Below are 27,791 nucleotides of genomic sequence, written 5' to 3'. Positions count from 1 at the left end.
AAAGGTAGCGTGACCTTCCTTCAGAACGAGCACATGTGTTACAAGCATGTTAACTTTGAGAACGAGAAAGTTTTGCGGGGATGGTGGGGACAGGGCTGTGGTTACTTTGTGATGTACTTTGGATGCTCTTTGCTCTGCTGCTTTACCGACGGGAGAGGACAGCAGCAGTGTGGGATTTCTGTTAGCAGACACCACAAGTGAAATTTCATTTCGTGTTATGTTTGAAGTCAAAGTTTGCACCTCCAGACTTTGGAAAATATTCCAAAAAGTGAATATTTAGAGAGCAGTAAGCTTACATTACTAAATATACTGGTGTGATCCACATTTTCCTTGAAATGTCCTTGCAATTTAAGAAAAAAGTGGCACTTGGTGGTCTTTCACACCATATACACATTGTATTTGTTTAAAGTAAATTTTGAGAGAAAGTAGTTTGTCATAAATACGACAATATAATGAGGATAGTTAACAGATGGGCATTTTTGATCCATGTGAGGGCCGTTTTGATCAGAACATTAAATGTACTCAGGTAATTAGTTATCACTTTTCGTCTGTCCCCAACAGGAACTAAATTGAGCTTGTTTGGCTCCTCCAAAAATGGATTTGGGTTCAAACAGAGTGACCTTGACGTCTGCATGACAATTAACGGGCTTGAAACCGCGGAGGTACGGTGACCACGTAAAACTCAAATCTGCTGCGGCAGTGTGATTTGACCATCTTGACTGACAGGACATCTTGGTACTTTCCACATCTACCAGAGCATACCATACGGAGCATGCCATGTGGCACAGTCTCTCTGGTCAGATACTTAAGAAGCTTAGAGGTAAACCTGAGGAGCACCGAAGCTTGTCTTTTCCACCCACGGTACAAAGTGCCTTTGGAAGTGACCCGTGGGAACGTGACAAAGCCAAACCAGCCCCCGCAGGGTCCCCCTGGCGTAGCCCGGAGGCTGACTTGGCCACACACACCCCATATAAGACTTCTTGAAAAGTTTTGAGGAGGCAGGCAGTGTGTTTTTCTGAGATGGTTTTTAGCAGGCAGTCAAATGGGATTCGATGATAAGAGTGCTAAACTTACAGTTCAGAGACCTAGATTTAAGACAGACTTGGTTTCGTGAGTTCCTAAACATGTGGTCTTTGGTTGATAAACCTAGAAAATGAAAAGGATCATTTCTGTTCCTCTTGCCCCCAGAGATTGTTGTGCACATCAGCTTGGATCACGCCTGTCAGGAGCCCGCAGACTAGGGCCCACGGGCTAAACCCAGCCACGGGCATATTTTGTCAGTACAGGTTCATTAGAACACAGTCACACCCCTTCACTTGTGACGCGGTTACGGCTTCTGCTTTTACTTGATAACTACCGAGTCGAGTACTTGCAACAGAGTCGTATGATTTGCAAAGCAGAAAAGGTTTGCTGGCCCCTGACAGATATGAAATCCTGCATAAAGGTATAAAGTCTAAGAAGTGCTAAGTCCCTTTTTTTATTTTTCACAACAGTCCAAATGCTGTATATCCAAATGAGTGATGCTGCTGTCACTCAAGGTCTTTTTTATGTTTTTCCTTATTTTCAAGTCTTTGTCTTTTGGGGATGTATCTGATTTGGGGAAAATAGCCAAAAGTTACCTACCCTGAGTTTGGTGAGTAAAGAGGATAAACAAGGTTGGGTCGGATATGTGGAATTACCTTATTGCACATCATCAATAATGAATTTTTACCTGGCTTATAAAACTAGCTTTGCGGGCATTTCTGAAGTCAAATTCCAAATATGTTCTGCGATGTGTATAACCATCAAAAGGGCTTATGTTGTAAAATGTCGGCCCGCTGTTTTTAAGTATGATTTATTTGAAACATTGGTATTTGCTACATGACCTTGATTCGCCTCGTCCTGTGGAGAGAGCATCTAAGCTTCATTACTTTCCACAGCAGTTCTTGTAATTGAAAGATAATGAAAGTCCATCCAGAATGAATAAGAGGGGCCACAGAAGCTCCCTCTTACTTCTTCTGGCACAGAGGGTACTTCTGAGTAACATGGTTACAGAGAAGGGGAAATGGAGGTCCTCATGGTTCAGACTTTTCCAGGTGCTCTGATTTCAGCCTTTGTTGTACAATTAGTAAGTGAGGGCTGCGGGGACCTTTTGCATCCTCAGGATATTTCCTATGAATACTGACCAAGGCTTGCCTAAACGAGAAGAAAATCTATATAGATGGGTTGAACTTATTATTTCTAAAGGTAATGGAAACTGTTTGTTACCAGGTTAGGAACCTGTCTTCCCTTTTCGATTCAGTATGTGCAATTTTTGTTGCAGGGGTTGGACTGTGTAAGAACTATTGAAGAATTGGCGAGAGTCCTCAAAAAACATTCAGGTACCTCTACAAACTTATTCCAAAAATAGTCTTGTCTTTTTAATTAGTGTTTTGCATCCTTAGAATTCATCAATGCCAGTGAAACCATAGAGTGGCTCATCGGTAGCACGTGTGCGGTATTGGTGTCTTTAAAAAATTTTGTCATTCAGTATGAAAGACTGAGGGAATCAGTGGTCATTGGTGTGCATATCGTTGCCTGGCTCAGTTTTATTTCAAAACAAGCATATACCATACAGGCAAGAAGTTTTGGAAACCTTTTTTCTTTATTGACCTTGTATTACCTAAAGTGTAGGGGTTGCTGACAGCAGCGTGAAGTACATGGAAAGCACTGGGGGCTTATGGATTGTACTTGTAGCTGTATTGCTGGACAACTGTATGCAACCCTGAACAAGTCATCTAACTTTACTTGATCCCTTGCCATCGATAAATTGAGAAAGCTATAAAATGTGTAGATGCTATGAATAGTGCACGGTGCTGACATGCCATTGACATGTTCTTTTGCTGTCAGGGACAGCTGTGGATGCTGTTAACAGTGAGAATCTTCTTTTAAAATGTGATGCAGCAGGGGCGCCTGGGTGGCGCAGTCGGTTAAGCGTCCGACTTCAGCCAGGTCACGATCTCGCGGTCCGTGAGTTCGAGCCCCGCATCAGGCTCTGGGCTGATGGCTCAGAGCCTGGAGCCTGTTTCCAATTCTGTGTCTCCCTCTCTCTCTGCCCCTCCCCCGTTCATGCTCTGTCTCTCTCTGTTCCAAAAATAAATAAACGTTGAAAAAAAATTAAAAAAAAATAAAATAAAATGTGATGCAGCAAATTTCTGTGCTAGGAGCTGGGAGCTGGGAATGAAGGTGAACAAGATATGGTCCGTACCCTCCTGACACTTAAAATCCATGATGTGTCCATCAAAAGCTTTATTTTATCTCAGTCAAGAGTAGACTTAAGTTAACATCGCGGGCAGCACACACATAGACACACAAACGTACACCGTGAGTGCTATCTCCCCTTTTTGTTTTATATTTTTTATTTCCAGGAGTTTAAATAAAAAGGGTACCATGTTACTTCCATAACAAGATAATCTTAATTTTGGTTTATTTCTTCTGAAAGGTAACCTGGAGCATCAGTATTTTTTTTTAATAACATGCATTGATGTAATTTTCTTTGCCATCGAAAATAAGTGTTCCCCTCACTTAGGAATTTTACCTCTAAAGATCATGAGCTTTTTAAATTTTTTTGAAGAGTGTGCAAAGAAACTAAGTTGCTAAGTTGCCACAATTATTAATTATTTAGTACTGAGCTAGATTTTGACTTTTTATTTTGAAATAATTTGAAAATTAAAGCAGTAAAAATTGTATAAAGAACGCTGCATGTACTTCATTCAGATCCCCCAGTTGTTAACATTTTACCACATTCGATACTCATTCTGTCTCTTCCTTGCTCACAATTTTTTTCTGTACCATTTGAGATTAAACTGCATGTTCCATGTTCCTTTCACTTAAATACGGCAGTGTATATTTCCTAAGAATGAGCCATTGTTAAAAACAGGTCATTTTTAGGGGCACTCGGCTGGCTCAGGAGGTAGAGCACGCAACTCTTGATCTCAGGATTGTAAGTTTGAGCCTCACGTTTGGTTGTAGAGATTACTTAAAAATAAAATCTTTTTTCTTTTTAAATGTGAAGATTTTTTTTTAATGTTTATTTATTTTATTTTGAAAGAGAGCATGAGCTGGAGAGGGGCAGAGAAAGACAGAGAATCCCACTCAGACTCCCCACTGTCAGCACAGAGCCCAGTGCGAGGCTCGAACTCACAAACCATGAGATCATGACCTGAGCTGAAATTAAGAGTCAGATACTAAACTGACTGAGCCACCCAGGTGCCCTGAAATCTAAGTCTCCCAAACTATCTTATTGGGTGCCTACTATGTGCTCAGCACTGTATGGGGCACTTGGGGATGGTGGAGCAATAAAAATAAGTCTACAGAAGTCTTTTCCTTGGACAGCTTTCAGATCTTACAAACAGGAAGGTAATCTCACAGACCATGTAACACTGTAAGGTAGTATTCATTTTTCAGAATGAGTCAGAAGCTGCAGTAAGTGTTTGGTAAGTTCTAAGGGGAGAGAAGTTCTGGGCAAGAGTTGCATAGGGGAGATTCATGTAAGAGATGGGTTTATTCTGATCTCAGGGGATGAGTATGATTCAAAAAGGATAAAAGAGAAGTCATTCCTAACGGGACGTGCACCTGAATGTGAGTGTTGCTGTAGTATATTTTGGAGTGTCGACAGTGGGAAGATCAATACTTGTAGAGAGGAGCTTCAAGTGGTTACTATTAGTATATAAAGGAAAGCCCACAGATATTTGGAAACCAGTGAAGTTTCTCCAAGAGAAGAGCAACCCAATAAAAACTAAGCTTTTTAGGCAACTGGTAGAGTCTCCCAGGGCAGGTATAATCTAAGTGAATTCAGGTTAGAAGGACCGTAACTAAAACAAAAAGGATAGGAGAGATTCCCAAGGGGAAGTTTCCTAGATTTGGTACCTACAAGTAAGAACTAAGAGTTCAGGCTAATGTCTGGATACTTGGGAAATGGGGACGTTGGCAGAGAACACCATGTGGAGGTGTTTAGTTTGCCATAAAGGTTTAATTTCTAAGAGTCCAGCAAGCAATTGGAAATACAGAGTTGTCAGGACTGAAGAACAAAAGAAAACAGTTTTGTATTGAAATCCTTGAAGAAAGAAAGACGAAGAATAAGACAATTCTAAGGGATCATTTGAGAGAAGTTAAGGACTAGGCCTTAATTTCTGTGGGTAGAAATTAAGTAAGGACACTGAAAAAGGAGCCCTTGGACTGACAAGAACCAGGATGATGTGCTGTGGATAAATCCTAGAGGACAGGCTGGTAATGGGACAGGCTAGTGTCAAATTCTAGAATGGGAAGGAAATGGAGTAAAAGGCTATCTAATTTAGAGGCAGGGTAACAGAGTAGTTGGTGGGGGTTCTGGAATCAGATTCTCTGCTTTTAAACCTTGGCTCCCCACTTGTTGGCTGTGTGTGCCTGGAAAGACACTCAGCCTCATTGTAAGTGCTCCGTTCCTCATCTTCAGAAGTAGATCAGCAATAATGGGATTTAAGGTTAAGAAAGGTGTCGTACATTTAAGTACGGCATCTGGCATGCGCCAAGTGTTCAGCAGATTCGAACGTCAATGTAAGTTAGACCTCCTCTGTCTCCCACACAGATGTATTTTTCTGTAATTTCTTCTGTCATATACATACTTTTTCCCTGAGCTCTGGATCACTGTGCATCTGCCCTCTAGATATTGCCATTTACCTTTTTGAGAAAAACCTCAAACTCCATCTCAGAATGAGCTCCTCTTTACCTTCCTTCTGCTGCAACCCACTCTTCCTTCTGAATCCACTTTCTTGGTCATTGACATTGACATCCTTGGATCCACCAAAATGGGTCAAGTGATCATTCATTCGTCCTAGAATAGGTTCAGTAGAAATTTAGAGTTGGTCACACCCACACATGAATCTCGGCTCCACAGCTCATATTCTAGCTGCATGTTCCTTTTTTTTTTTTTAATGTAATGTTTATTTATTTATTTTGAGAGAGAGAGAGAGTGGCGAGTAGGGGAGGGGCAGAGAACAAGGGAGAGCGAGAATCCGAAGCAGGCTGTATGCCATCAGCCTGACTCCAGACTCGATCTCATGAACCCTGAGATCGTGACCTGAGCTGAAATCAAGAGTCGGATGCGTAGCCCACTAAGCCACCCAGGTGCCCCACTAGCTGCATATTCCTAAGCAAGTTACTTTCTCTGGGGCTCTGTCTTTCAATCTGTTGGGTGAAGGTGGTTAGTCTTAGGAGGTAATGTTAGTGAAGGATCCTAGGAGCTCAGGAACCAGTAGCTCTTACTCTTAACAGCGATTCCTTCTCGCTTATCCCCCACCCCCCACCGCCTCCACTTCCCCAGCCCATCCAGGTACACCTGCTCTCAAGCCTGTCTTGCTGCTTCTCTGCATCTCTGTGCCACCGTGGTAGTTCAGGTCCAGATCATTTTTTATAATGGTCACTCTGCCTCCATTCCGGGTGCCTCCAGTCTGTCCATAGCCAGGGGCATTGTCCGAATAGATATGGCCAGTGATTCTTCCCAACTTATACAGTTCATTGGTGTCTATTTGCCTCTAAGGATAATTCTTAGCAGGATATATATGTTCTCTATTTGGGCCCTTCCTGGTTTCTACCCCATCTCCTATCACTCATTCCTTTCCGTCAAGTCGACTCAATAGCCTTCACGATCCCATGGAAGTTCTCGAACATCCTTTCTGCTTTAGGCATTTGCCCTGTCCTTATGTGCTTTTTTTTCCCTTGCCTCCTAAATCCCCTCAGCCGCCTCTGTTTTTAACCTGTTGCTCTCCTTTTTCAAAGCCTGGTTCAGGCAATTCACTCCTCTCCTATTGAACTTGATTCTGTTCTTTCACTGTCTTCTAGCTCCATGATGCATAACTTTTGTTTTGAGGATTCAGATGATCACCCTGTAGGCTTTTCTCTGTATTAGATATAGTCACGTGGAGAGAATAGATAGAGCCCGAGTAGTCTAGACTCTGTAGTAGTTTCTTCTGTTCTGGTGTTTATCAGACTGACAGCCCTATACACATGCACATGATCCAGTGAATTCCTGGAGGACAGTGGCTACCCCATTCATCCTTGTACTTCAGATATCGATGTGTTTAACAAATACAAACTTTGCCAGAAGAGTCTTCCCAGATGTTTAGTAACAGAATCGAGTATTCCTAGTGACTGCAGTGAAACTAGCCAGAGTTCGGTTTACATCGTCTTATTTTGGGATATTAACATAAGAACCGCTTATGGCCCCAGCTGCTGTATTTAACAGTACTCTCTTATTCCTAACCTAGGTCTTAGAAACATCTTGCCTATTACAACAGCAAAGGTGCCAATTGTAAAGTTCTTCCATTTGAGAAGTGGTCTGGAGGTGGACATCAGCTTGTATAACACACTGGTAAGATTTTCCCCAGGACTTTTCTTTAGGGAGATGAAAGGGAACGAATGGCTCTTAATTTACAAAATAGCAAGTAAAATTAAGCCATTCCTTTGATCTTATTCGTTGTTTTCATTAGGAGTGTTTGCCTTTTGCCTGGCAGACTCTCTTAACAAAGAGTTAAGATAGTATTTATTTATTATGAGGTCCGAGCGGCAGGTGCTTTTTGTTTGGCTTGAATTTTGTTTTAATTTTGGACCGTGTGTGTGTCTTTGGTCTCACACTTTGTTTCCTGCAGGGCTTTCTGGACCTTCTCTGGATGCTATGGGCATTCAGTTTAAATAATGCCAGGGTGAAGTGGGGGATCCTTACGTCTACACAGATGGAATTATTTTAATAGCCCTTATTTCTAGAAATGTTCAGACTAAGGACATATTAACATGGAAGTCATGAGCTCAGATGTCATGTATAATTCTTATTATTTAGTAAGTTAATGAAGCTCATCTTTGGGGGAAAATACTCGTGTCAGTCTAAATGTCTTCAATCTAAAGTGAATTACACTGTAAACCTTTTCAGAATATTCCAGTTTAAATGTTTTTCTTCTATTTGGTAACTTACAATTTTCCTTTTGACAGGCCCTTCATAACACAAGGCTCTTATCTGCTTATTCAGCCATTGATCCCAGAGTGAAATATTTATGCTATACCATGAAAGTGTTTACAAAGGTGAGTATGCTTCCTGTTGTGATTCATTAGAAATTTCGTTGCATCTTCAAACTTAGTTGAAAACATGTCTATATTTTTTAAAGAATGATAGCCATGTTAAATGCTTCTTTTAACTAGTTTGGGAACCCTGCTTGTGGCAAGCTAAAATTTTGTCGTCTTAAGTTTTACGTACGATAATCTAATCTTGCTAGTGGCTGATGGTTGGGGGTTTTTGTTTTTGATGTCCTTCTGGTTGGTCTTTGGCATTTGAAAATGTAACTTTTTTGTTAATGCCCAATAGAAGCATTTTCCTTTTAGTGATAGTAGAATAGCTGCAAATTTAGCAGGAAACATTGGTGATCTGTTCCTCATTTTCCTTCCCTCTAGATGTGTGATATCGGTGATGCTTCTAGAGGCAGCTTATCGTCATACGCATACACGCTTATGGTGCTATATTTTCTCCAGCAGAGGAATCCACCAGTCATTCCTGTCCTTCAAGAGGTATTAGTAAAAGAAATTGTGTTTCTCATCTGTAAAACTGGGTGATCTTTGAGCCCTCTTCCTTCTCTAATATTCTGTGATTCTGTAGTTAAATTTTTAACTATTTTCCTACAAATTTTTGTATCAATGCATTAAATTTGTAATCCATACTAATAGTTTAAAAATTAATTTCAGATATACAAAGGTGAAAAGAAACCTGAAATATTTGTTGATGGCTGGAATATTTATTTTTTTGATCAAATAGATGAACTGGTACGTATTTTAAGAGTAAAGATTTTTTTACATCCTTGACTAGAAGTTAGCTGTACTATGCTGTGCTGTAATGGTCAACAACTATGTTTTCACTTGTTATATTTATTTATATTATGATAGTAAAAAAACTAGCCTATATAGATGTTTCCTTTGAAGTTGAAAACATTTTCATTTTAATAAAAATGAAAACATTTTAATTAAGTCAGGTGAGTTTCCAGGGACTATATGTAGGATTTCTTTAATGCCTGTTAATTCCAAATGGCTATGTAGCTTTATTTCAAATGAACAAATATTTGCTAAGTGGTTTTCTGCAAACAGTTTGGAAAGACTTTCTTTGAGTTCAAAGATCTAATAACCCAGGCATCATCAAGGCTCTTAAAATCTATTTCCAGATTCTTCCACAAACATGCCCTCGGGGGTTTGACATTTAAAACCCTGAGCTTTCCCTATCTCCAGGCCACAGGGTAGAGATTAATAAAGTCATGAAAATGGTATTTTAAAATGTGAGAGAAAAGTTACAGAATTATATTTTTATGTATTTAAATTCCAGTTAATAAGTCCAAACTTACTCCCTAAGATACAAATGAAGATAGATATTAACACTTTACTATAGAGCATGATATCTCTGTTCCCTTCTATTTCTAGCCCACCTATTGGCCAGAATATGGGAAAAATACAGAATCTGTTGGGCAGCTATGGTTGGGACTTCTTCGATTCTACACAGAAGAATTTGATTTTAAAGAACATGTTATTAGCATCAGGAGAAAAAGTCTGCTTACAACTTTTAAGAAACAGTGGACCTCAAAATACATTGTAATTGAAGGTACAAATAAAATGAAGCTTAAAATCGAATAGAATATAGAGTTTGAACTAGGAGGGCATCGTTCTCCATCCCTGCAGAGAACAACAGGGAGCCACCAGCTGGGATGTGCAGCACTGCCATTCTGTTACTGTCCACATCAGCACACTTGTCTGTTTCCAGGATGAAGAGTTATTTTTAAGGGTGCCTGGTGGCTCAGTCAGTTAGGCATCCAACTTCAGCTCAGGTCATGATCTCACGGCTTGTGAGTTCGAGCCCCTCATTGGGCTCTGTGCTGACAGCTCAGAGCCTGGAGCCTGCTTCGGATTCTGTGTCCCTCTCTCACTGTGCCCCTCCCCTGCGTGTTCAGTCTCTCTCTCTCTCTCTCTCTCTCTCTCTCTCTCTCTCCCTCTCCCTCTCCCTCTCCCTCTCCCTCTCTCCCTCTCTCCCTCTCTCCCTCTCTCCCTCTCTCCCTCTCCCTCTCTCTCCCTCCTTCCCTGTCCCCCACCCTAGAATAAATAAGCACTAGGAAAAAAGTTAAAAAAAAAAAAAAAGACATTTTTAAATGACTGGTGTCCTCCTGTGGGGCTTCTCCCCACTTCAGAACTCTTTTGACCATGACACATCTTTGACTTTTGTTGAACACTTAGTGGAGAATAAGTTTGCAATAGAGATAAGGCAGCTTTAAAAGAGTGGGACTTTGGGGGCACCTGGGTAGCTCAGTTGATTAAGTATCTGACTCCTGATGTCAGCTCGGGTCATGATCTCATGGTTTGTGAGTTTGAGCCCTGCATCAGGTTCTGCGCTGACAGCTCAGAGCCTGCTTGGGATTCTCTCTCTCTCCCTCTCTCTGTTCCTACCCCGCTGTGTATTCACATGCTCTCTCGCTCTCTTTCTCTTTTTCTCTCTCTTTTTCTCTCTCTCAAAATAAATAATAAACTTAAAAAAAAAAAAGAGAGAGAGTGGGACTTTTAACACCTTCTGAATTGAGGGTTTGAAAAGTGGGCACTAATTGAATTTTCAAGATCCTTATTTGCTATTTATTGATGAAGGGGTTTACCTACAAGTAATTATATGTAAACTTTGGCATTTCTTTTGCCCATGCTGAAGCCTTTTCTTCCATTGAATGCAAGGATCCGTGGGCCATGTATGTTTGTAGTCAATTGTTTACTATATATTTTTTGTTTGTTTAATTTGAGAGAGAGAGTGAGCGAGAATGAGTGGGGGAGAGGGGCAGAGGGAAAGAAAGAGAATCCCAGGCAGCATTCACATTCAGCACGGAGCCCAACATGGGGCTCGATCCCACAACTGCAGGATCATGACCTAAGGCCAAAACCAAGAGTTGGACACTTAACTGATTGAGCCACCCAGGCACCCCTCCAGTTTGTGGGATTTTAATTTTAGGGTCAAAAGGGAGTTTAAATGTTTAAAACTGAACTGAGAAATGGCTTAAAAAATATTTTATTGGTTTTAATCTTTTATTTTTTTGGAAATACACTTATATTCGTTAAATCATGTGTGTTACTTTAGGTTATGTTTCCGTCATTACTTCTGCCTATTGGCAGCATTAAGATACTGTGAACATTTGTAAAATTAAATTCAGATCACTATGGCTTTAGATATGACTTTAACTTTTTAGGATGTCATATGTCAAAAACAGAACTTTGTCTTAAACCTTTCCATTATCACAGTGGGTCCTTACCGTCTCCAATTGTTCATATATTGTTTTTAATTTTTGAAGTCTCATTATCTTCTAATTTTTACATTCCTTTCAGATGAACCATTAGTAATAGGCTAAGTTAGAAAGAAGACTTTTTAAAAAATTTATTTATTTTGAGAGAGAAAGAGTATGCATGTGAGCACGTGAGTGGAGGAGGGGCAAAGAAAGAGGGAAAATCCCAAGCGGCCCCCTGCACCGCTAGCACAGAGCCCGATTTGGGGCTCGGACCCATGAAACTATGAGATCATGACCTGAGCTGAAATCAAGAGCCAGATAAGCTTAATCAACTGAGCTACCCAGGCACCCTTAGAAGGAAGACTTTTAACCAGCTCTTCTAGAATGGAGGAATTCCAGGGGTGGTGGTGACAGTGATGTTTTTTACTGTACAGTAGCTTAATATTATAGTGTCTCTGCTACATTAAGCAACAACCAAAAATACATGTACAAGTTACCAGAAGAAAATGTGACCAGACCTACTAGGAAGGTAACCTTCTGAAAGCAGTTGTTAGTGTAGGGTCAAACTGAGTGAAGGCTTCTACACTCCAGTAACGTGCTACTGAGTCTTTATCCCGAATGGTGTGCCCCACTTATTGCACATTAAAAGCATAACAGACAACCAGAAAGATGCCTCATTTTACTTCTTTACTCCTTTTCAAAGATTTTTTTTTAATGTTTATTTATTTATTTTGAGAGAGAAAAAGAACGGAGAAGGGCCAGAGAGAGAGAGAGAGAGAGAGAGAGAGAGAGAGAGAATCCCAAGCAGGCTCCACGCTGTCAGTGCAGAGCCCAACATGGGGTTCCATCTCTTGAAGCATGAGATCGTGACCTGAGCTGAAATCCAAGAGTTGGATACTTAACCAGCTGAGCCATCCAGATGCCCCATCTTTATTCTTTTTGTATATATTGTATGCATGCAGTCCTCCATTTTCTTAATAATCCCCAAAAAGGGTTGGGGTTTTTTTTTCCATTGCTTTTCTTGAATATTTTTAGGCATTTATTGGAAATAATTAAACATTCAAAGCATGAATTATTATGTATGTATGTTTTAAATCATACATAAAATAGTATTTTAAATTAGAAATAGTGCTTTACCTCCATTTATTTCATGAACAAATTTATTCAGATCTCGAATAAATCTTTGACATCAGCATTTTTTCCCATCTTTCCTACCACTTTCTGGGTCATCTAATAAATAATATTCCAGAACCCAACATATATATATATACCTACCTAGTGCATTTAAGATGCACACATTTAAGATCATATGGGAGTCCTTCATGAAGCTTTTACTAAAAACTGAGGTCTGAGTAGCATAGGGCAGGTGTGTGTGTGTGTGTGTGTGTGTGTGTGTATGTGTGTGTGTGTGTGTGTCTTAATTTATCTTGTGTTTTATGATCTCCAGGATGACTGATGTGATCCTTAAAATGCTTGTTAGTTAGCAGGAACATCCAGTGCTAAAATGTTTTAAGTCTATTTGTGACCTCTATATGCCTCCCAAACTAGCACCCTTAGATAATATTCGATTAATAGGTCTTCTCCAAACAATATTTTGTTGTTTAAAGTGAAGCAACTCCTCATAATAGGAAGGAGTCTATAGAGAATCAAACATAAAGTAACACCTTCTTTTCTGATGGACACTTTCGAGAAAACACTTGACTTATATTTAGGAATATATATTACTTAGCTGTATTACACATTTGAAACTCATTAAAAAGGAAGTCATTTAACACAGTTGACTCTTGAACAACATGAGTTTGAACTGCGTGGGTCCACTTAAATGTGAGTTTTTTTCAATAAATACAGTACTGTAGATATATTTTCTCTTATGATTTTCTTAATGTTTTCTTTTTTTTTTTTAATTTATTAATTTATTTTGAGACAGAGCAGTGGAGGGGCAGGGAGAGAGAGGGAAAGAGAATCCCAAACAGGCTCTGCACCTGTCAGCACAGAGCCCGACATAGGGCTCGAGCTCACAAACCATGAGATCATGACCCAAGCCGAAACCAAGAGTTGGATGCTTAACCCACTGAGCCACCCAAGTGCCCCGACATATTCTTTGTTTTAGCTTACTTTATTATAAGGATGTAGTATGTAATATATATATAAAATATATGTTAATCAACTATGTTATAGGAAAGGCTGTGGTCAAGTGTAGGCTATTAGTAGTAAGTGTTGTGGGACTCTAAATATGTGTGTGGAATTCTGACCTTGTAGGGGGTTGGTGCTCCTATCATTGTTCAAGGGTCAACTGTACTTTTATTAATGATAAAGTATGTAATACTTCCTCTGTCTTTTATGCACACATTAATGTATGAATAGTGGCATTTCCTATTTCATTATCTTTTTTGTTCTCATTAATTTGTTTTTATGTAGATCCCTTTGATTTGAATCACAATCTTGGAGCTGGATTATCGAGGAAAAGTAAGTTGCTTTGTTTATAAATGTTAATGTGGTCCCTTTTCCTTTTAATCCATCTAACTGAGCACTTTTAACTCTTTTCTTCTCAGTGACAAATTTTATAATGAAAGCATTTATTAATGGTAGAAGAGTGTTTGGTATTCCAGTCAAAGGATTTCCGAAGGACTACCCGTCAAAAATGGTAAGTGTCCTTTGGAAATACCAAAAAACAATTCTAAAAGCCTTTATTAGGGCACCTGGGTGACTCAGTTGGTTAAGCATCTGACTTCAGCTCAGGTCACAATCTCATGGTTCACGAGTTCGAGCCCCGCATCAGGCTCTGTGCTGATAGGTCAGAGCCTGGAGCCTGCTTCAGATTCTTTGTCTCCCTCTCTCTCTCTGCCTCTCCCCCACGCATGCTCTGTCTCTCTCCCAGAAGTGAATAAACATTAAAAAATACTTTTTTTAAGTTTATTTGAAAAATAAATAAAAAGTAAAAGCCTTTATTAAGCACCTAGTTTGTACACATGACTCCAGTAATAAATACTCTTGAAAGTCTGGCGAAGCTAGCCAAGATAAACAGTTGCAATACAAAGTAATCCCTTTACTAATTCCCTTTAGAATCCCTTTTTCTAAACATCCCAGTTCTGAGGCCATTTATCAGGAGAACAGGGAGAAACAGCCACACGTGGAATTTGGGTGGGAAAATAGGCCTTTTGGCGCTGCTGCTTTTCCTTGGTAACGCACATAGATGGCACTGCTGTTCCAGCAGCATTCAGCTCCGTGCCAGCCTGTGCCAAGCCCAGCTCGCACACAACTAAGGGTCCTCCACCTGCTCATATGAAGTCTAGATCCTTCAGTCTACTTGAGAGCAATGCATCTCTTAGTGGGACCAGGAGAGAGTCAGTGTCACTTGTGCTGGCAAGCTCGCTGGTGTCCTATAACCTGATACTCAAGATTTTTATGGGACCAGACTCATTAAAAACAAAGCCAAATTGGGGCACCTGGGTGGCACAGTCGGTTAAGCGTCCAACTTCAGCCAGGTCACGATCTCGCGGTCCGTGAGTTCAAGCCCCGCGTCAGGCTCTGGGCTGATGGCTCAGAGCCTGGAGCCTGTTTCCGATTCTGTGTCTCCCTCTCTCTCTGCCCCTCCCCCATTCATGCTCTGTCTCTCTCTGTCCCAAAAATAAATAAACGTTGAAAAAAAAATTTTTTTTGAAAACAAAGCCAAATTGCACAAAAATTCCCTTCAGTGAGCAAAAACTAGAGGGTTTTCTGTTAAAAATAAAATTTTTTTTTCCTTCACTAATTTTCTTTATAAAGACTTTTTAAACGAGCCTGAAGCATATGAGTGTATTAAGAGTATGGGGGTATCCTCAGCACTGGATCGTGTCTGTGCGTCTCGTTTTGGCTAGATATGCCATGGCTGCCCTCTACGCCAAGGCTTCTGAAACTTGATCCAGCAGATCTTCTTGGGGGTTTTGTCCTTGGGGATTCTAATCCAGGGGATTAGGGTAGGGCCCAAGACTTGGATTTCTTACAGGCTCTCAGGTGATGGCCGTGCTCCCTTCCGGTCCTCACCTTAATTTCAGTGGCAAGGAGGCTTCACTCCAGCCATTGTCTTCCCTTCCTTTTGATATGTTTCTCCAAAGCCACAACAAAACAAAGCAACAACACATGGCTCCTTTCTTTTGCTCTATGTAGTCTGTGTAATGCAAATCATAATCCTCAATTTATTGGGTTCTAGCCTTTTCATTTTATGAGAAAGCGAAGCCTTCTTAGCTGGCCGCGGCTTCCCCCGCGTCCTGGGGAAGCTGACTCACGGGCATGGGTGATGCTCTCGTGTAGAAATGTCCTGGAAAAACAGGCTCCCTTTATGGTTAGGGTGAAACTGTGGGCCGCGGGATGAAAAGGAATAAACCAACATGAAATTTAGGTAAAACTGTCCCTAAGCAGTATAGTAATCGTTATTCAAAAGAAGTTTTCCGATCGATACCTGGTTAGTTGTTGTGTTTTGACCTCACATTAATCGTTCATAGTTTTCTATATGTATGTTCCGCTAGGAATACTTTTTTGATCCAGAAGTGCTAACTGAAGGAGAGCTGGCACCAAATGATAGATGTTGCCGAATTTGTGGGAAAATTGGACACTTCATGAAGGATTGTCCTATGAGGAGAAAGTAAGTCCGTGTTCAAAAGGGGTGGTTCTGTTTTACTTTCTTATTGTACCAATTTTTAAATGAGGTTCTGTTGTAACAGAAAATAAACTTGTGTTAAATCCAGCAGTTCTCAGATAAATGATTTTTTGCAATGAATATGAAGTGATTTAAAACACGCCTTTAAGCACGGATGACCAGAAGTCCCTCGAGTTTCCAGATAACAGTCTTCCAGGCCTGGTCCCCTTTCCTCATTTTGGTCACTGCCCCAGTTGTTACTCAGCCATTCGGTCACCGGCCTCTCCAACAGGGGTGAAAGAAGAGATGAGAAAAGTGAAATGAGTTCCTTCAGGACATCAGTGACACTTCCAGTGTACAGGAACTGAGCTGTACCAGACTCGTCTACAGTTTATTGCCAGATAGGACCCTTCACTTGTATGCAGTTTAACCCTTAATAATTGCCGTGGCGAAGCCGCTCAGTTTGGTCACCATGCTTCTGGTGATGTTTGCAGGAGGGTCGGGGAGGGGGGAGGTTTGGGTTGCTTGCTTGGGACGAACTGTTGTTTTGGGTGGTGTGGTCTTAGCTGGACAACAGTACTCATTTGAAAAACAGGCTACTTAAAATAAGGCACCATCTAGAATTTGAGGCTCTTATTTAGTAGTTTGGTTTTTTATTGAGATAATAGTCACTGATCACTGATACGACAAGAAAGAAATGTTTTTAACGTTTTAAGAACATAAATCTCCTAACCCTTGTTTCCTTGTGAACTGGAACTTCCATGGCTTAAATTTCTAGTGCCTAGTAAAGAATGGGCCGCAGAATTTCAAGAATTCACCCCCAGGAGAATTCGAGTTTCATCACATCCGTATCACAGTAGGGTACTAACCCAGGGAGTTCCACTAACTGCAAACCCTGGTTTTATGGCACTAGAGTAACTGTGAAAATCAAAAAGAAAACCTACACCATCACCCTGAGGTTGCTTCTTGATAGAGCAGATGGACTTAACATTTGTTAAATTCTTGTTTTCCCCTCTGACACTTTCTGTTTCTGGTCATCTCCCAAACCTGGAGTGCTCTTAATATTTGGTCAGGTGTCTGTCTAGATTTTTCCTACTGGTGTTATATCATCTTCTAGAGTGAGGCGGCGGCGTGATCAGGAAGATACCCTGAACCAAAGATACCCTGAGAACAAAGAGAAGAGGAGCAAAGAGGACAAAGACATTCAGAACAAGCACACAGAGAGGGACGTGTTGACAAAAGAAGAGAAGCCCGTGCAGTGCACGCCCCAGAAAGCCAAGCCAGTGAGGACAGCTGTCGACCTGGGCAGAGAGAAAATCCTCAGGCCACCGGTGGAAAAATGGAAGAGGCAGGATGACAAAGACTTACGAGAAAAACGTTGTTTTATTTGTGGAAGAGAAGGGCACATTAAAAAGGAATGCCCGCAATTTAAAGGCTCTGCAGGTATGGATACCGGTCATACCTCGATGTTTGCCCTGGCATCTCAAGGGAAATCTCTCTTTTAAAGCCCTTTACTATTTTAGATATATTTATTTCTTTAACAAACCTACTTACTGAGGAAGATTTCGTTTTGAAGAAAGCGAACCCTCCCTCTTCTTTAACCCTGACCTTCTAGATGTCTTAAACTTATTCCCGGTTTCATTTAGAGGCTTATAAAAGTCATTTGGTTGACTTTTCTAAGATGATCAGTGAGTGGAAAACCCAGTCATCCCCAGTGCCTAGAAACCCTAGCCCGAGTGACCAGAAAACATGCCGCCTCTTGAGCTTCACTTCTCAGTAGGTGCACTTTGGAAGTGGAAGCACTGATTGGCCGTGGGGGAGGCACAGCAGAATCATGTCAGGACCCCACGCGGTGGATAGTGAGCCACTGGTACTTCTCTTTACCTGTGTACATGCACATGCCTAGAAAAGGCACTGAAAGGAACTCTGTTACACGGCGACTGGTGGTTCTAACCGCGGAAGAGAGGAGGATGTGACTGTTTTAATACTTTCCTGCAGCGAGCAGAGTTATTCTTACGATGAGGAAAGATAGATGACCAGTCCATACTTGAAAATCATCCATACTTCTTGTCCCTTTGAGTTGTTGGATCTGCATTGACCCTTTCTCTTAAATGGGTAAAGCGTCCACTCTGGGCATCTTTTTAACAGACTGTTAGCAGTGGGGGTACCTTCTGTGTACGTATAAAAAGTTAGGATTTACAGAGCGGTTTACACACCCTCACTTTGTTTCTCCGAACAAACCTGAGAGAGTGGATGGAATCTGATTGGCATAGAAGAGAAACCCGGGGAAGTCATTTTCTAGATTAAAGTAGTAACCTTTCATGTTTGTCCTCAATTGCATATGTGTATGGACAGTGGAAAAAAGTCAGCACTGCTGACAATTCCCTTAAAGTACTCTACGGTCATTGTCCCTGGAACCCTCGTACCTCTCTTCCGTTTTATTATATCATAGCAGCAATATAGTGTCTCTTTTTTTAAAGACAAGATTTTTAGAGCACTTATTTTTTTTTAAAGGAGCTTTATATGGAAAGTATATTTTTAAATTATTTAATTATTGGTTTTAAAATGGGACTTCAGTGCTTATGGAAGTTACAGCTTGCCCTGCTTCTAAGGGACTCAGACAAATTTAAATTCAAACTCGTTGTGCCCTGACGTGCTACATAGACCAGATCTTTTATGATTATAAGAGTAAGTCTATTTAAGAGAAATCAAAATAATAGCCACAGCTAACGTTCACTCAGTCGGGCACTAGTTTAAGTACTTTACGCGGGCAGTCTCTTCTGATTTTCTCCCCAGCCCCATGAGAGGCGGTATCGATAACCCCAGTTTACAGATGAGGAAACTGGAAACAGCACAGATAAGACGTAATGAAGTTCGACCAGTTATTTTTGTAGACCCTTCTGAAGAACGGGCGGTGTGTGTTTACTAGTAGCACGAAGCACATTATCATCGTGCTCCTCTTGGGTACAACACAGAGGTGAAGGGATGCCCCTGCATCCCCCCAGCTTTGATGGGTTCCTCGCTCCCAGTGGGTAGCAAGTTCTACGTTGTCTACTAGTGAAGTTCTCCAGGTAGAGCGGCGCTTCTGGAAGGCTGCAGGGGCAGTAGCAGCAAGTCAAGGAGAGCCAGGGGGATCCCGGGGCAGGGATGGGTAGATAGGAAGGGGGGAGTGGGAGGAGAGAACGGGGCGTTTCCTCCAGCAGCAACTCAGAGTAAATCAGTTGCTTCTTCCTGTCCGAAAATTATGCTGCCCCCTCGCGTTTCTTCAAATACGTTATTTTGTCCACACAGTATACTCAGTGGGAACTTCTGTCACATCCACAGAAAAATGTTCTGTGAGAGCTTGAAAACGGGGCTACTGCTTTCATTTTACAGTGAGAACAAAAAGTGCTAATTTTTTCCTCAGGTATGTCTAAATCAGATTGTGTGTTTGGATCCCCTTCTCCACCTAGTCCCTTGAGACCAACTGGCACATTTGCTCAGGTAAACCTAGCTCAGACCTGAGCAGGAGGCCCTTGGCTCATCTGTCTGTCAGCACGCACTTCCCCGAGTGCTAGTCCTCGGCGAGGTGCTGGGCGCCCCAGGCCCTGGCCTCTTCCTTCTGGCTAACGCTCCTGGCTCCTCCCTCAGCACCCCCGCGCCGCGTGTGGTGAGGCTTGCTGTGTGCCGATGGCAGGGGCGCTTCCAGGGCTCCTGAGTCTCTGTCTTGCTTTTCAATTAACTTGCAGAGTTCTGCCTTCCACACGCCTAATTTCAGCCCTCTCTGGATATGGTTACGATTTTAAGGCTGTTTCAGATGCTCTTCCTTTCGATTTTGTAAACCAGTCTATTTCATTTTTTAGGCAGTGCTTTTACATGAAGACAAAAAGAAACAAAAAACAACCATATTTTTGAGTCCCCAGTCAGGTATGTGGGTTTAAAAAAAAACAAACAAATGTGTGTTATTTTATTTATTGCATAGTTTACCACATGCCTTTTGAGATGCTTCCTTTGAGTATGTGGTTTTAACAGGGACTGGACGTCAGAATCACTTGGGGAACTTTTACAAATACAGCTGCCCTCCCCCCACCCTTCAGAGGTTAGGCTAGAGCCTGTGCTCTAAGGTGGTTCCTATATCACCCCTAAGTAAGAACCATAGCCTTTAATTATTTGTTCCTCTTCCACGCTTTTTGTTTCTGATTTGAAATTGCCACTGTCTTGTCAGCAGTATGTTCTCCTCATGAGACTATCTACCATACACAAAAGTAAGGAAAGAAAGAAATTGTTGGCCTGAACTCCTCTCTCTCTCTCTCTCTCTATCTCTCTCTCCCTCTCCCTCTCCGCCCCCCTCCCTCTCCTTCTCTCGGCTGCATCATTTATTCATTCCTTCAACAAATAGTGATTAAGCCACCACCCCCCTACCGCCCAGCCTCTAAGCACAGAATATGGGCCTCAACACTGACAATACAGCAGTGGACCAGCCCCTTCTCTCGTTTACTCCACATCCTTGTCAGAAGAGAGGCGTAAATATTCCCTATGGCAACAGGTGCTAAGAAACACAAAGCAGGGAAGGGGAAGGGAATGCTGGATAGGACTGTGGCGTCTCTGATGAAGTAACATTTACACAAAGAAATAAAAAGAGGGGCAAGTTAGGGGAAGTTGGAGTTAGACTGTTACCACAGAACGAAAACCACATTGTCCCCCCGTGTCACTGAGTGACGTGAGCAGGGAGGGGTGGTAGGCGAGGTCAGGGTAGATGGATCTGGATCATGAGGTGCCTTGAGCGCTGGCAGGGATGGCTTTCTTTCTCTCCCTGAGATGGACAGCTTTTGGAGGCTTTGGAGCACAGGCGGTATTGTGGGAATTCTGATGGCAAAGGTTCCCGTTGTAAAAGTCTGCTGGGCAGAGGTGAGGGTGGCAACAGAGCCACGAGGAGGCTCCTGCTGGAGCTTAGGGGAGAGCCGGCACTGGCTCACACTCAGGTGGAAGCAGCAGGGCACTCGAGGACTGGTCACGCTCTGGATATTCTGAAGGTGGTGCCAACATGGTCTGTTGCTGGGTTGGATGATTGCATAGGACAGAATGCACCCGAGATGACACTACGATTTTTGGCCTGAGCAACTAGAAGACCAGAAGTGGGACTTCCTGTGCAGAGAAAGAGGAAGAACAGATTTGGGGACAAAGAGTCCAGCCTTAGCCATGTAAATTTGGCCGCTGTGTGTTTGAGTAGAGATGCCAGGTAGCCAATGAGATGTACGAACTGGGCGTTCAGAGCAGAGGCCTAGGCTGAAGATAGAGACTTGAGTATTGTCAGGGCAGAGATAGTATTTGAAGGCCTGGGTAGGAGTGGGATCGCCTCCGAGGTAAACACAGAACAAAAAGAGAAAAGCATTCAGAGGCTCAAAATAAACAAAGGAGACTGACAGAAGACGGTCAGTGAGGGAACAAGTGAGCCGGCTCCTGGAGTCCAGTGGAAAAGGGGCCTCAGAGAAGGGCTTGGCCATGTGTGGGTGCTGCTGCTGGGAAGTCTGGGGCGGTGTAGACTGATCAGTAAGCATTGCATGTGGCAGTGCAGAAGTCACCAGTGAGTCGGAAAAGAGCCCTGCCTCTGGAGTGGAGAGGACAAAAACCTGATTGCAGGGATTTCTGGTGAGAAGCGCTGGAACCAGTCTGGGCAACCAGACCTCCCAGCATCCTTTCCGGCCTGCCAGGCCTGTGGACAGATGCTCAAAGGACGGCAAGATCAGGAGGCTCTGAAGGCCTTTCTGGTGTTCAAGTATGCTTTTGATCCTGAAAGGGAAGGGGAGAAATTGAGGGGTGGTGGGAGGAAAAACAAAGTAACTTTAATATACTGAGATACTTTTTTAGTAAGAAGGGATGAAACTTTAAACTTGATACAAATATTCTGAGTTCTGGCCTGAAGACCCTCTTAGTAACTTTGCCGTGTGTGTGTGTGTGTGTGTGTGTGTGTGTGTGTGTTTCAATAAAGTAGGTTTAAAGAAGGGAAATTGTATAAGCAAATAGAGCACGTGTAGTCTTTTTAACTTGATTATATAGTTTCTGAAATTTTAAAACTTCATTGATATAACGACATTTTTGTATGTAGTGTAAAGCAACTCAATATTTTATGCTCAGTCCATATATGTTGCATGTGTAATGTGGGCACACTGTTTTTAGATTGGAGAGTGGCTGTGTTAGTTAGAATGTGAAGAGACAAGCTGTCTCTACCGTCACTGAGAAATAGCGCTCCCGATTCCGGGGCAGCCTTCTGAACCCCCGCGGTAGAGAGAGTGCCTCCCTGCGCTCACCCACCCAGGCTGAAATAAGCTGGGGCGCAGTGACCCCACCCTGGGAAAGCAAAGAGAGTTCCAGACAAGGAGTGTTTGGTTGTCTCTACTTGGAATGTTGTTAACAAGAGAAAAATAAATGGAATAATGAAATTATTTAGCTACTTCCATTTCTGTCAGGATGGAGATGAAGTATCTCAAGTATATACAATAATAGGATTAGGCATTTCTTTTTATGCCATGTGAATTTTAGGGTTTTTTGGGTTTTTTTGGTCTGTTTTGTGTAATGATTGTAGAAAACATGTGAAGTGACCTCAAATCTCTTTACGATTACAATTTAAGAGGAATGGGTGTTAGGTTGGTACAGAGGTCAGGTGATTCAAAGAGAAAGAACCAGAAATCTTGAGAGAATTACTCCCCTTACCTAAAAAGGGAATGGTGTGCGAAAAGGTAAAGGACTCAGGAGGCTCTATGAGAAAACGCAGGAGCAGCTGTTTCCAGGGAAGATGTAATTGTTCTCAGTGGAATGCATGGATGTAAAAACAAGAAGAGTTCTAGTGGGAAACCTCCAAAATCAAACAGAAGTGAAATGGGAACGGGGCCCTGTCGTGAGCCAATTTGATGGACAGTGAGAGCAACCACGAAGGACAGAGGAGGAGGGTGACAAGCAGCGTCTGAAAGCCAGATGTGGGAAACAGACCCACTGCCGTTTGTGGGATCACTTCCCATAGATCCTGCGAGAGTTTAAGGGTCACAGAGTTACCGTATGTAAACAAGCCAAAAGAATGTTGTTTTTACGAGATTCAGCCTTGAACAGATACTTCCAGAACATTACACATAGGAAAAATACCGATCCTTGCTTCATCAAGATGTTCCTTTTGCTAAGGTCAGGGTGTTGAAGAACATCACCTCTACAGGCAGATTGCAGGGTGTGATTTCTAGCTCTGTGATCTTGAAAAACCTGCTTAGCCTCTACTTGACTCAGTTTCCTCATCTGTTACAAGGGGATAATCATCCCTGACTTGTAGGGATGTTGAGAAATCCATGTGAAAGCACTGGGACAGCACCTGTGTGTAGCAAGCAGCACAGAAGTTTGTAGGGATGGTGATTGCATCAATGCTCCTAACTGCATCCGTCAGCATAGCTCCTGCTGAAGGTTTTTACACATCTTGAATGCAGAAGTTTATTCTGATTTTATAAATTGTTTGTAAGTGGGGGAAGAATACAGATGTTGGACATCCGGACATATACCTGGAAATGGCATTACCAGTTGACAATAAGGATTACTGTAATTATCTTCTGCATAAGACTTGCATATTTATAAACATTTTGAGCAACTGTAAAACTTAAAACTTGCATTTGCTACAGAAGAAAAATTATTACAATAAATATGTCTACTTCATACCAGAAAAAAAAAGAAAACATTAATGGGTGGTTAAAATCGATCTTAATTGAACTCTTCAAGTAAGTATATGATAGCTATTAAGACTTGTCAAATTTACCCACAGTGTATTTACCCAAATTATCTATATTATAAATCTGAAATATGTCTCGACTGTAAGTAGTATTAAATTTCCCCAGAGCTGCTCTTTTCCACAGTGCTGAATGTGTGGTGCACGGGTAGCCCCCCAGCGAGCTGCTGGTAGGACAGCCCCTGTTCTCTCCTATTAGCCTTATTGGCCGTAGGCAAGAGCCCGGCTTCTCTGGGCTCCAGACGTCTCATCTACCAGTGCTGACGGCACCATTTAGCCCATCAGACCCTGAGATTCAAACACCCAGCCCATAATAAGCACTCGGCCAAGTTCTCTTTCCTGACTTTCCATTCCTTTCTACTAGGCTGTATAGAATTCTTAACTCCCAAATGGGAAGAGCGGTGGATAGACAGTTCGGTGAATTCCCGTGTTCTTCACTGTGACCCCCCCCCCCCCCACCTCACACACACAGCTGCCACAATGCCTTAGATGTCCGGTGAGTCTTGTTGATAAGAGGTGTACACATTTTGAAAGAACAAGGAAAACTAAGTGGGAGAATGGTCAAGAATATGAGCTTTCAGGTCAGACATACTTGAGTTTGAAGTACAGCCCAACCATTTGCTGGCTTACTGAACCTCTGTGCCTCAGTTTCCTTATTCATAAATTGGGGCTAACATCTCACAGGACAATTGTAAGGATTAATTTCATCTACAGAAAGCCCTTCACACAGCACCTGGCACATATTATCCCTCAAGTTATCACTGCCTTGTTAACTGTTGTAAACAAAACCTGCCCCACTGTTACTTACCTCTTCTAACTTAGAGGACAAATGTATAATGGAAGTTTTTAACAAAAAAAACAGGAGTACGTGGAGGTTGTAGAACCATAGCCATCAACTGATTTTTATGCTTAAGTGAATTACTCTGGTTTACGTGTAACAATTTATTCAGTATGAGAATCTCAAAAAACTAACATTTTTCTATTCCTTAATCCTCCCCTATTTTGCAAAGAAAATTACATTTCAACAAAAAGAAACTACATCTGTCTCTTCATTTATTCCAGAGGTTTGAAATCTTAAAAACTGGAGATGTTGTAAGAGATTGGTGGTATCTTTTCTCCCTCATAATGATGTATATATACTAGTATAACTTTTTTCCTTGACCAGAATTTAAAAGCCTACTGAAAAAAAAAAAAGGGGGGGGGGTCTTTATGATAAGGGCACCTGGCTGGCTCAGTCAGTAGAGCATGTGACTCTCGATCTCAGAGTTGTAAGTTCAAGTCCCAAGTTGGGTGTAGAGATTACTTAAAAACAAAATCTCTTAAAAAATATAATAACAGAAGTACCTTTGTAAACAATATGGGGAGACCTTATTGAATACAGATCATTCTTTTTGATACCCTTTTTGATATTCCAGTATGTGAATATACCATTTATTTAATCATTCCTTATTAATGGACTAGCTATTTTCAAATATTTGGTATGTCAGTGTCTTCCAGGACGTTTTTGCTTTCATATTCTTCCCCCAAAATGGAGAAAACCCATACATCTCATATATTTTTAAGTTGATATCTAAATTTTTCATTAGAATTGCAAAGTATATAACGCCCAGGGTCTTTTAAAATAAATATTGACGGGGCGCCTGGGTGGCGCAGTCGGTTAAGCGTCCGACTTCAGCCAGGTCACGATCTCGCGGTCCGTGAGTTCGAGCCCCGTGTCAGGCCCTGGGCTGATGGCTCAGAGCCTGGAGCCTGTTTCCAATTCTGTGTCTCCCTCTCTCTCTGCCCCTCCCCCGTTCATGCTCTGTCTCTCTCTGTCCCAAAAATAAATAAACGTTGAAAAAAAAATTAAAATAAATATTGACATTTTAAAATAAAACTTCTCAATTAGCCTTAAATGTTTCAAATGAAATTAATATGCTTTTTCATATGAGCTACTATTCATTTACAGCTGTTTAACAGGCAGAAATTTTATATCATTTTACTTTCCTCCTTGAATTCCTTTGTTTTACTTCCATCTTAAGGTGGTATATTTTTATCATATATATTTCAAGCATTTTAGGAGCACCCAGGTGACTCAGTCGGTAGAGCATGCGACTCTTGATCTCAGGGTTATAAGTTCAAGCCCCATGTTGAATATAGAGATTCCTTAAAAATAAAATTTTAAGGGGCGCCTGGGTGGCTCCGTCAGTTAAGCCTCTGACCTCTCAGCCTAGGTCATGATCTGCGGTTCATGAGTTCAAGACCCACATCATGCTTCTCTGCTGTCAGCGCATAGCCTGCTTCGGATCCTCTGTCCCCCTTTGTCTCTGCCACACTCTGTCTCAAAAATAATAAACGTAAAAAAATTTTTTTTATTAAAATCCTAGAAAAAAAGATTAAAATTCAAGCATTTTATTAATCAGCCTATCCTACTCATCTGTAACAAAAATATTTATACATACATTGGATCGTTATGATCTTTGTCAAAGTATAAAAATTTCTAAATTGAGTTTTGCATTAGAATATATAATTGATCAAATGTTAACAAATTTTCATTAAAAATGACCTTTTTATGGGTGAAAAAACTGGTTTTTTTTTGTTTTTTTTTTTTTTTTGTTTTTTGTTTTTTTTTGCACAAGTCAGAGATGGGGCAGAGAGAGAATTTTAAGCAGGCTCCATGCTCTGTGTGGAGCCCGACACAGGGCTTGATCCCATGACTGTGAGATCATGACCTGAGCTGAAATCAAGAGTCGGATGCTCAACTAACTGAGCCACTCAGGCGCCCCCCAAAATTTTTATATTCACGTACCAAATGTGACGGCCATTCAGTGAGATAGATGGGAGTTCTCCATGCATTCATGTATTGTTGGATCAATACTACTTATTGCAGGAATGAAACGATGTTCCTTAACCATTTTTTTTCCCTGAATCTTTTGTTTTTATAGTTGGCAACCGTGGAGAAACCTCAGTAGTCTCTATGATAGGATACTAAAAATAACAGATACTTTTTCAGGGAATGGAAGATGTTTTACAGCAGTGCCACTCAGTTATTGTCATTTCTTTTTAACTAAATGCCCAAAAATTACATAGTAGTGTATCATCAGGAAGTAATTTTTGATGATCACAGCTATCAGTGTAATTTTATGAAAGCTAAAAATTTGGGGTTTTTATTAGAAGCATTCACACTGACCACAGATACCAGCATTTCATCACCCCAGATCCACATACCACATTAATATTTGGATGAGTAGGAGACATGCCACTCTTTTTTAAAGTAGGAGAAGAACTGTGAATGAAAGACAGGTGTGCCTCCTGAGAACCAGCCCAGAGCCTTGGAACACTGCCGTCAAGTCCCCTCAAGCTCCCTGCCCTCTTGTCCTGTTCCATTGGCTCAGTAATACACGTGCCCGAGTTTCAAGACCACTGTTTATATAAAACTCTATCAGGCACATTTGCCTAGTTACTTCCTCAGGATAAATTCCTAGTCAGAAGAGCGATAGGTTAAAAAGTATGCACGTTTTCACAGTGATGCCAGCAATGCCAAAACGGGATTACTGACAATCCCAGGGAGTCCCCGACAGCCTGTTTCCCCTACCCTCACGTCATGGCAACAGCCCCTTTTGCCAATTGGCTTGTATCCTCCATTGAAGGCTCATATTTTTCATGTTTTCATTTGTATTTCTTAATGTTTCTGTGTTTTTCAATTAGGGTATTCATCTTTGTTTTTTAGCTCTTTCCACATAGAAAGCCATACATGTTTTGTCACATGTTCTGTCCTTCACCGCTACCATCCCAGTTTATTATTCTTTCAGCCTCATTTATGATTCGTTTTGCCACGTAGTCACTTGCTTGTTTGGTTTAGTAGTTTCATCTAGCCAACTTTCAGGTCCTTTCAAGTCATGCTTATAGTTTTGTAAATTTCTTGTTCTTGCCCCTCATTACATGAAAGTTCATCCACGTTTTATTTCTGGTGGTTTTACGTTTTTACATGCACATTTTTTATATGAAACTTCTTCAGGTTCCAGGAGATGTATTTTTATATATAGGGGATGCAGTAATAAGACTGTTAGTACTATTCTTAGAAAAGAGTAGTTTGTGAACATTTTGGAGAAAATGTAAAGATACAGATAGAAGCCATCTATTAGAGAATGGACTTTATTTTTTTCACATGTTCTTTTCAATC

General features: G+C 41.4%; 1 protein-coding gene across 10 annotated transcripts in view; it reads left to right on the top strand.

Annotated features, from left to right (window-relative positions):
* Positions 1 to 27,791, top strand: part of TUT7 (terminal uridylyl transferase 7) — a 63,162-nt gene that overhangs the window by 31,229 nt on the left and 4,142 nt on the right. For 6 of the 10 annotated variants that reach the window (XM_019815832.3, XM_019815835.3, XM_019815833.3 and 3 more), the window contains exons 16-28: positions 562 to 662; positions 2,303 to 2,360; positions 7,263 to 7,366; positions 7,981 to 8,070; positions 8,437 to 8,550; positions 8,725 to 8,802; positions 9,448 to 9,625; positions 13,695 to 13,742; positions 13,829 to 13,920; positions 15,782 to 15,897; positions 17,009 to 17,334; positions 19,298 to 19,374; positions 19,734 to 19,797. In XM_019815832.3, coding sequence (XP_019671391.2) covers positions 562 to 662; positions 2,303 to 2,360; positions 7,263 to 7,366; positions 7,981 to 8,070; positions 8,437 to 8,550; positions 8,725 to 8,802; positions 9,448 to 9,625; positions 13,695 to 13,742; positions 13,829 to 13,920; positions 15,782 to 15,897; positions 17,009 to 17,334; positions 19,298 to 19,374; positions 19,734 to 19,797 — 1,446 coding nt within the window. Of the gene's footprint in view, positions 1 to 561; positions 663 to 2,302; positions 2,361 to 7,262; positions 7,367 to 7,980; positions 8,071 to 8,436; positions 8,551 to 8,724; positions 8,803 to 9,447; positions 9,626 to 13,694; positions 13,743 to 13,828; positions 13,921 to 15,757; positions 15,898 to 17,008; positions 17,335 to 19,297; positions 19,375 to 19,733; positions 19,798 to 27,791 lie in introns of those variants that run through there. The other 4 variants (XM_019815838.3, XM_003995455.6, XM_045043501.1 and 1 more) reach the window with 4 other exon arrangements.

The sequence above is a fragment of the Felis catus genome, chromosome D4 (genome assembly GCF_018350175.1).
Source record: "Felis catus isolate Fca126 chromosome D4, F.catus_Fca126_mat1.0, whole genome shotgun sequence".
In the NCBI taxonomy this organism is placed as follows: domain Eukaryota; kingdom Metazoa; phylum Chordata; class Mammalia; order Carnivora; family Felidae; genus Felis; species Felis catus.
This window is presented reverse-complemented; position numbering and strand designations above follow the sequence as displayed.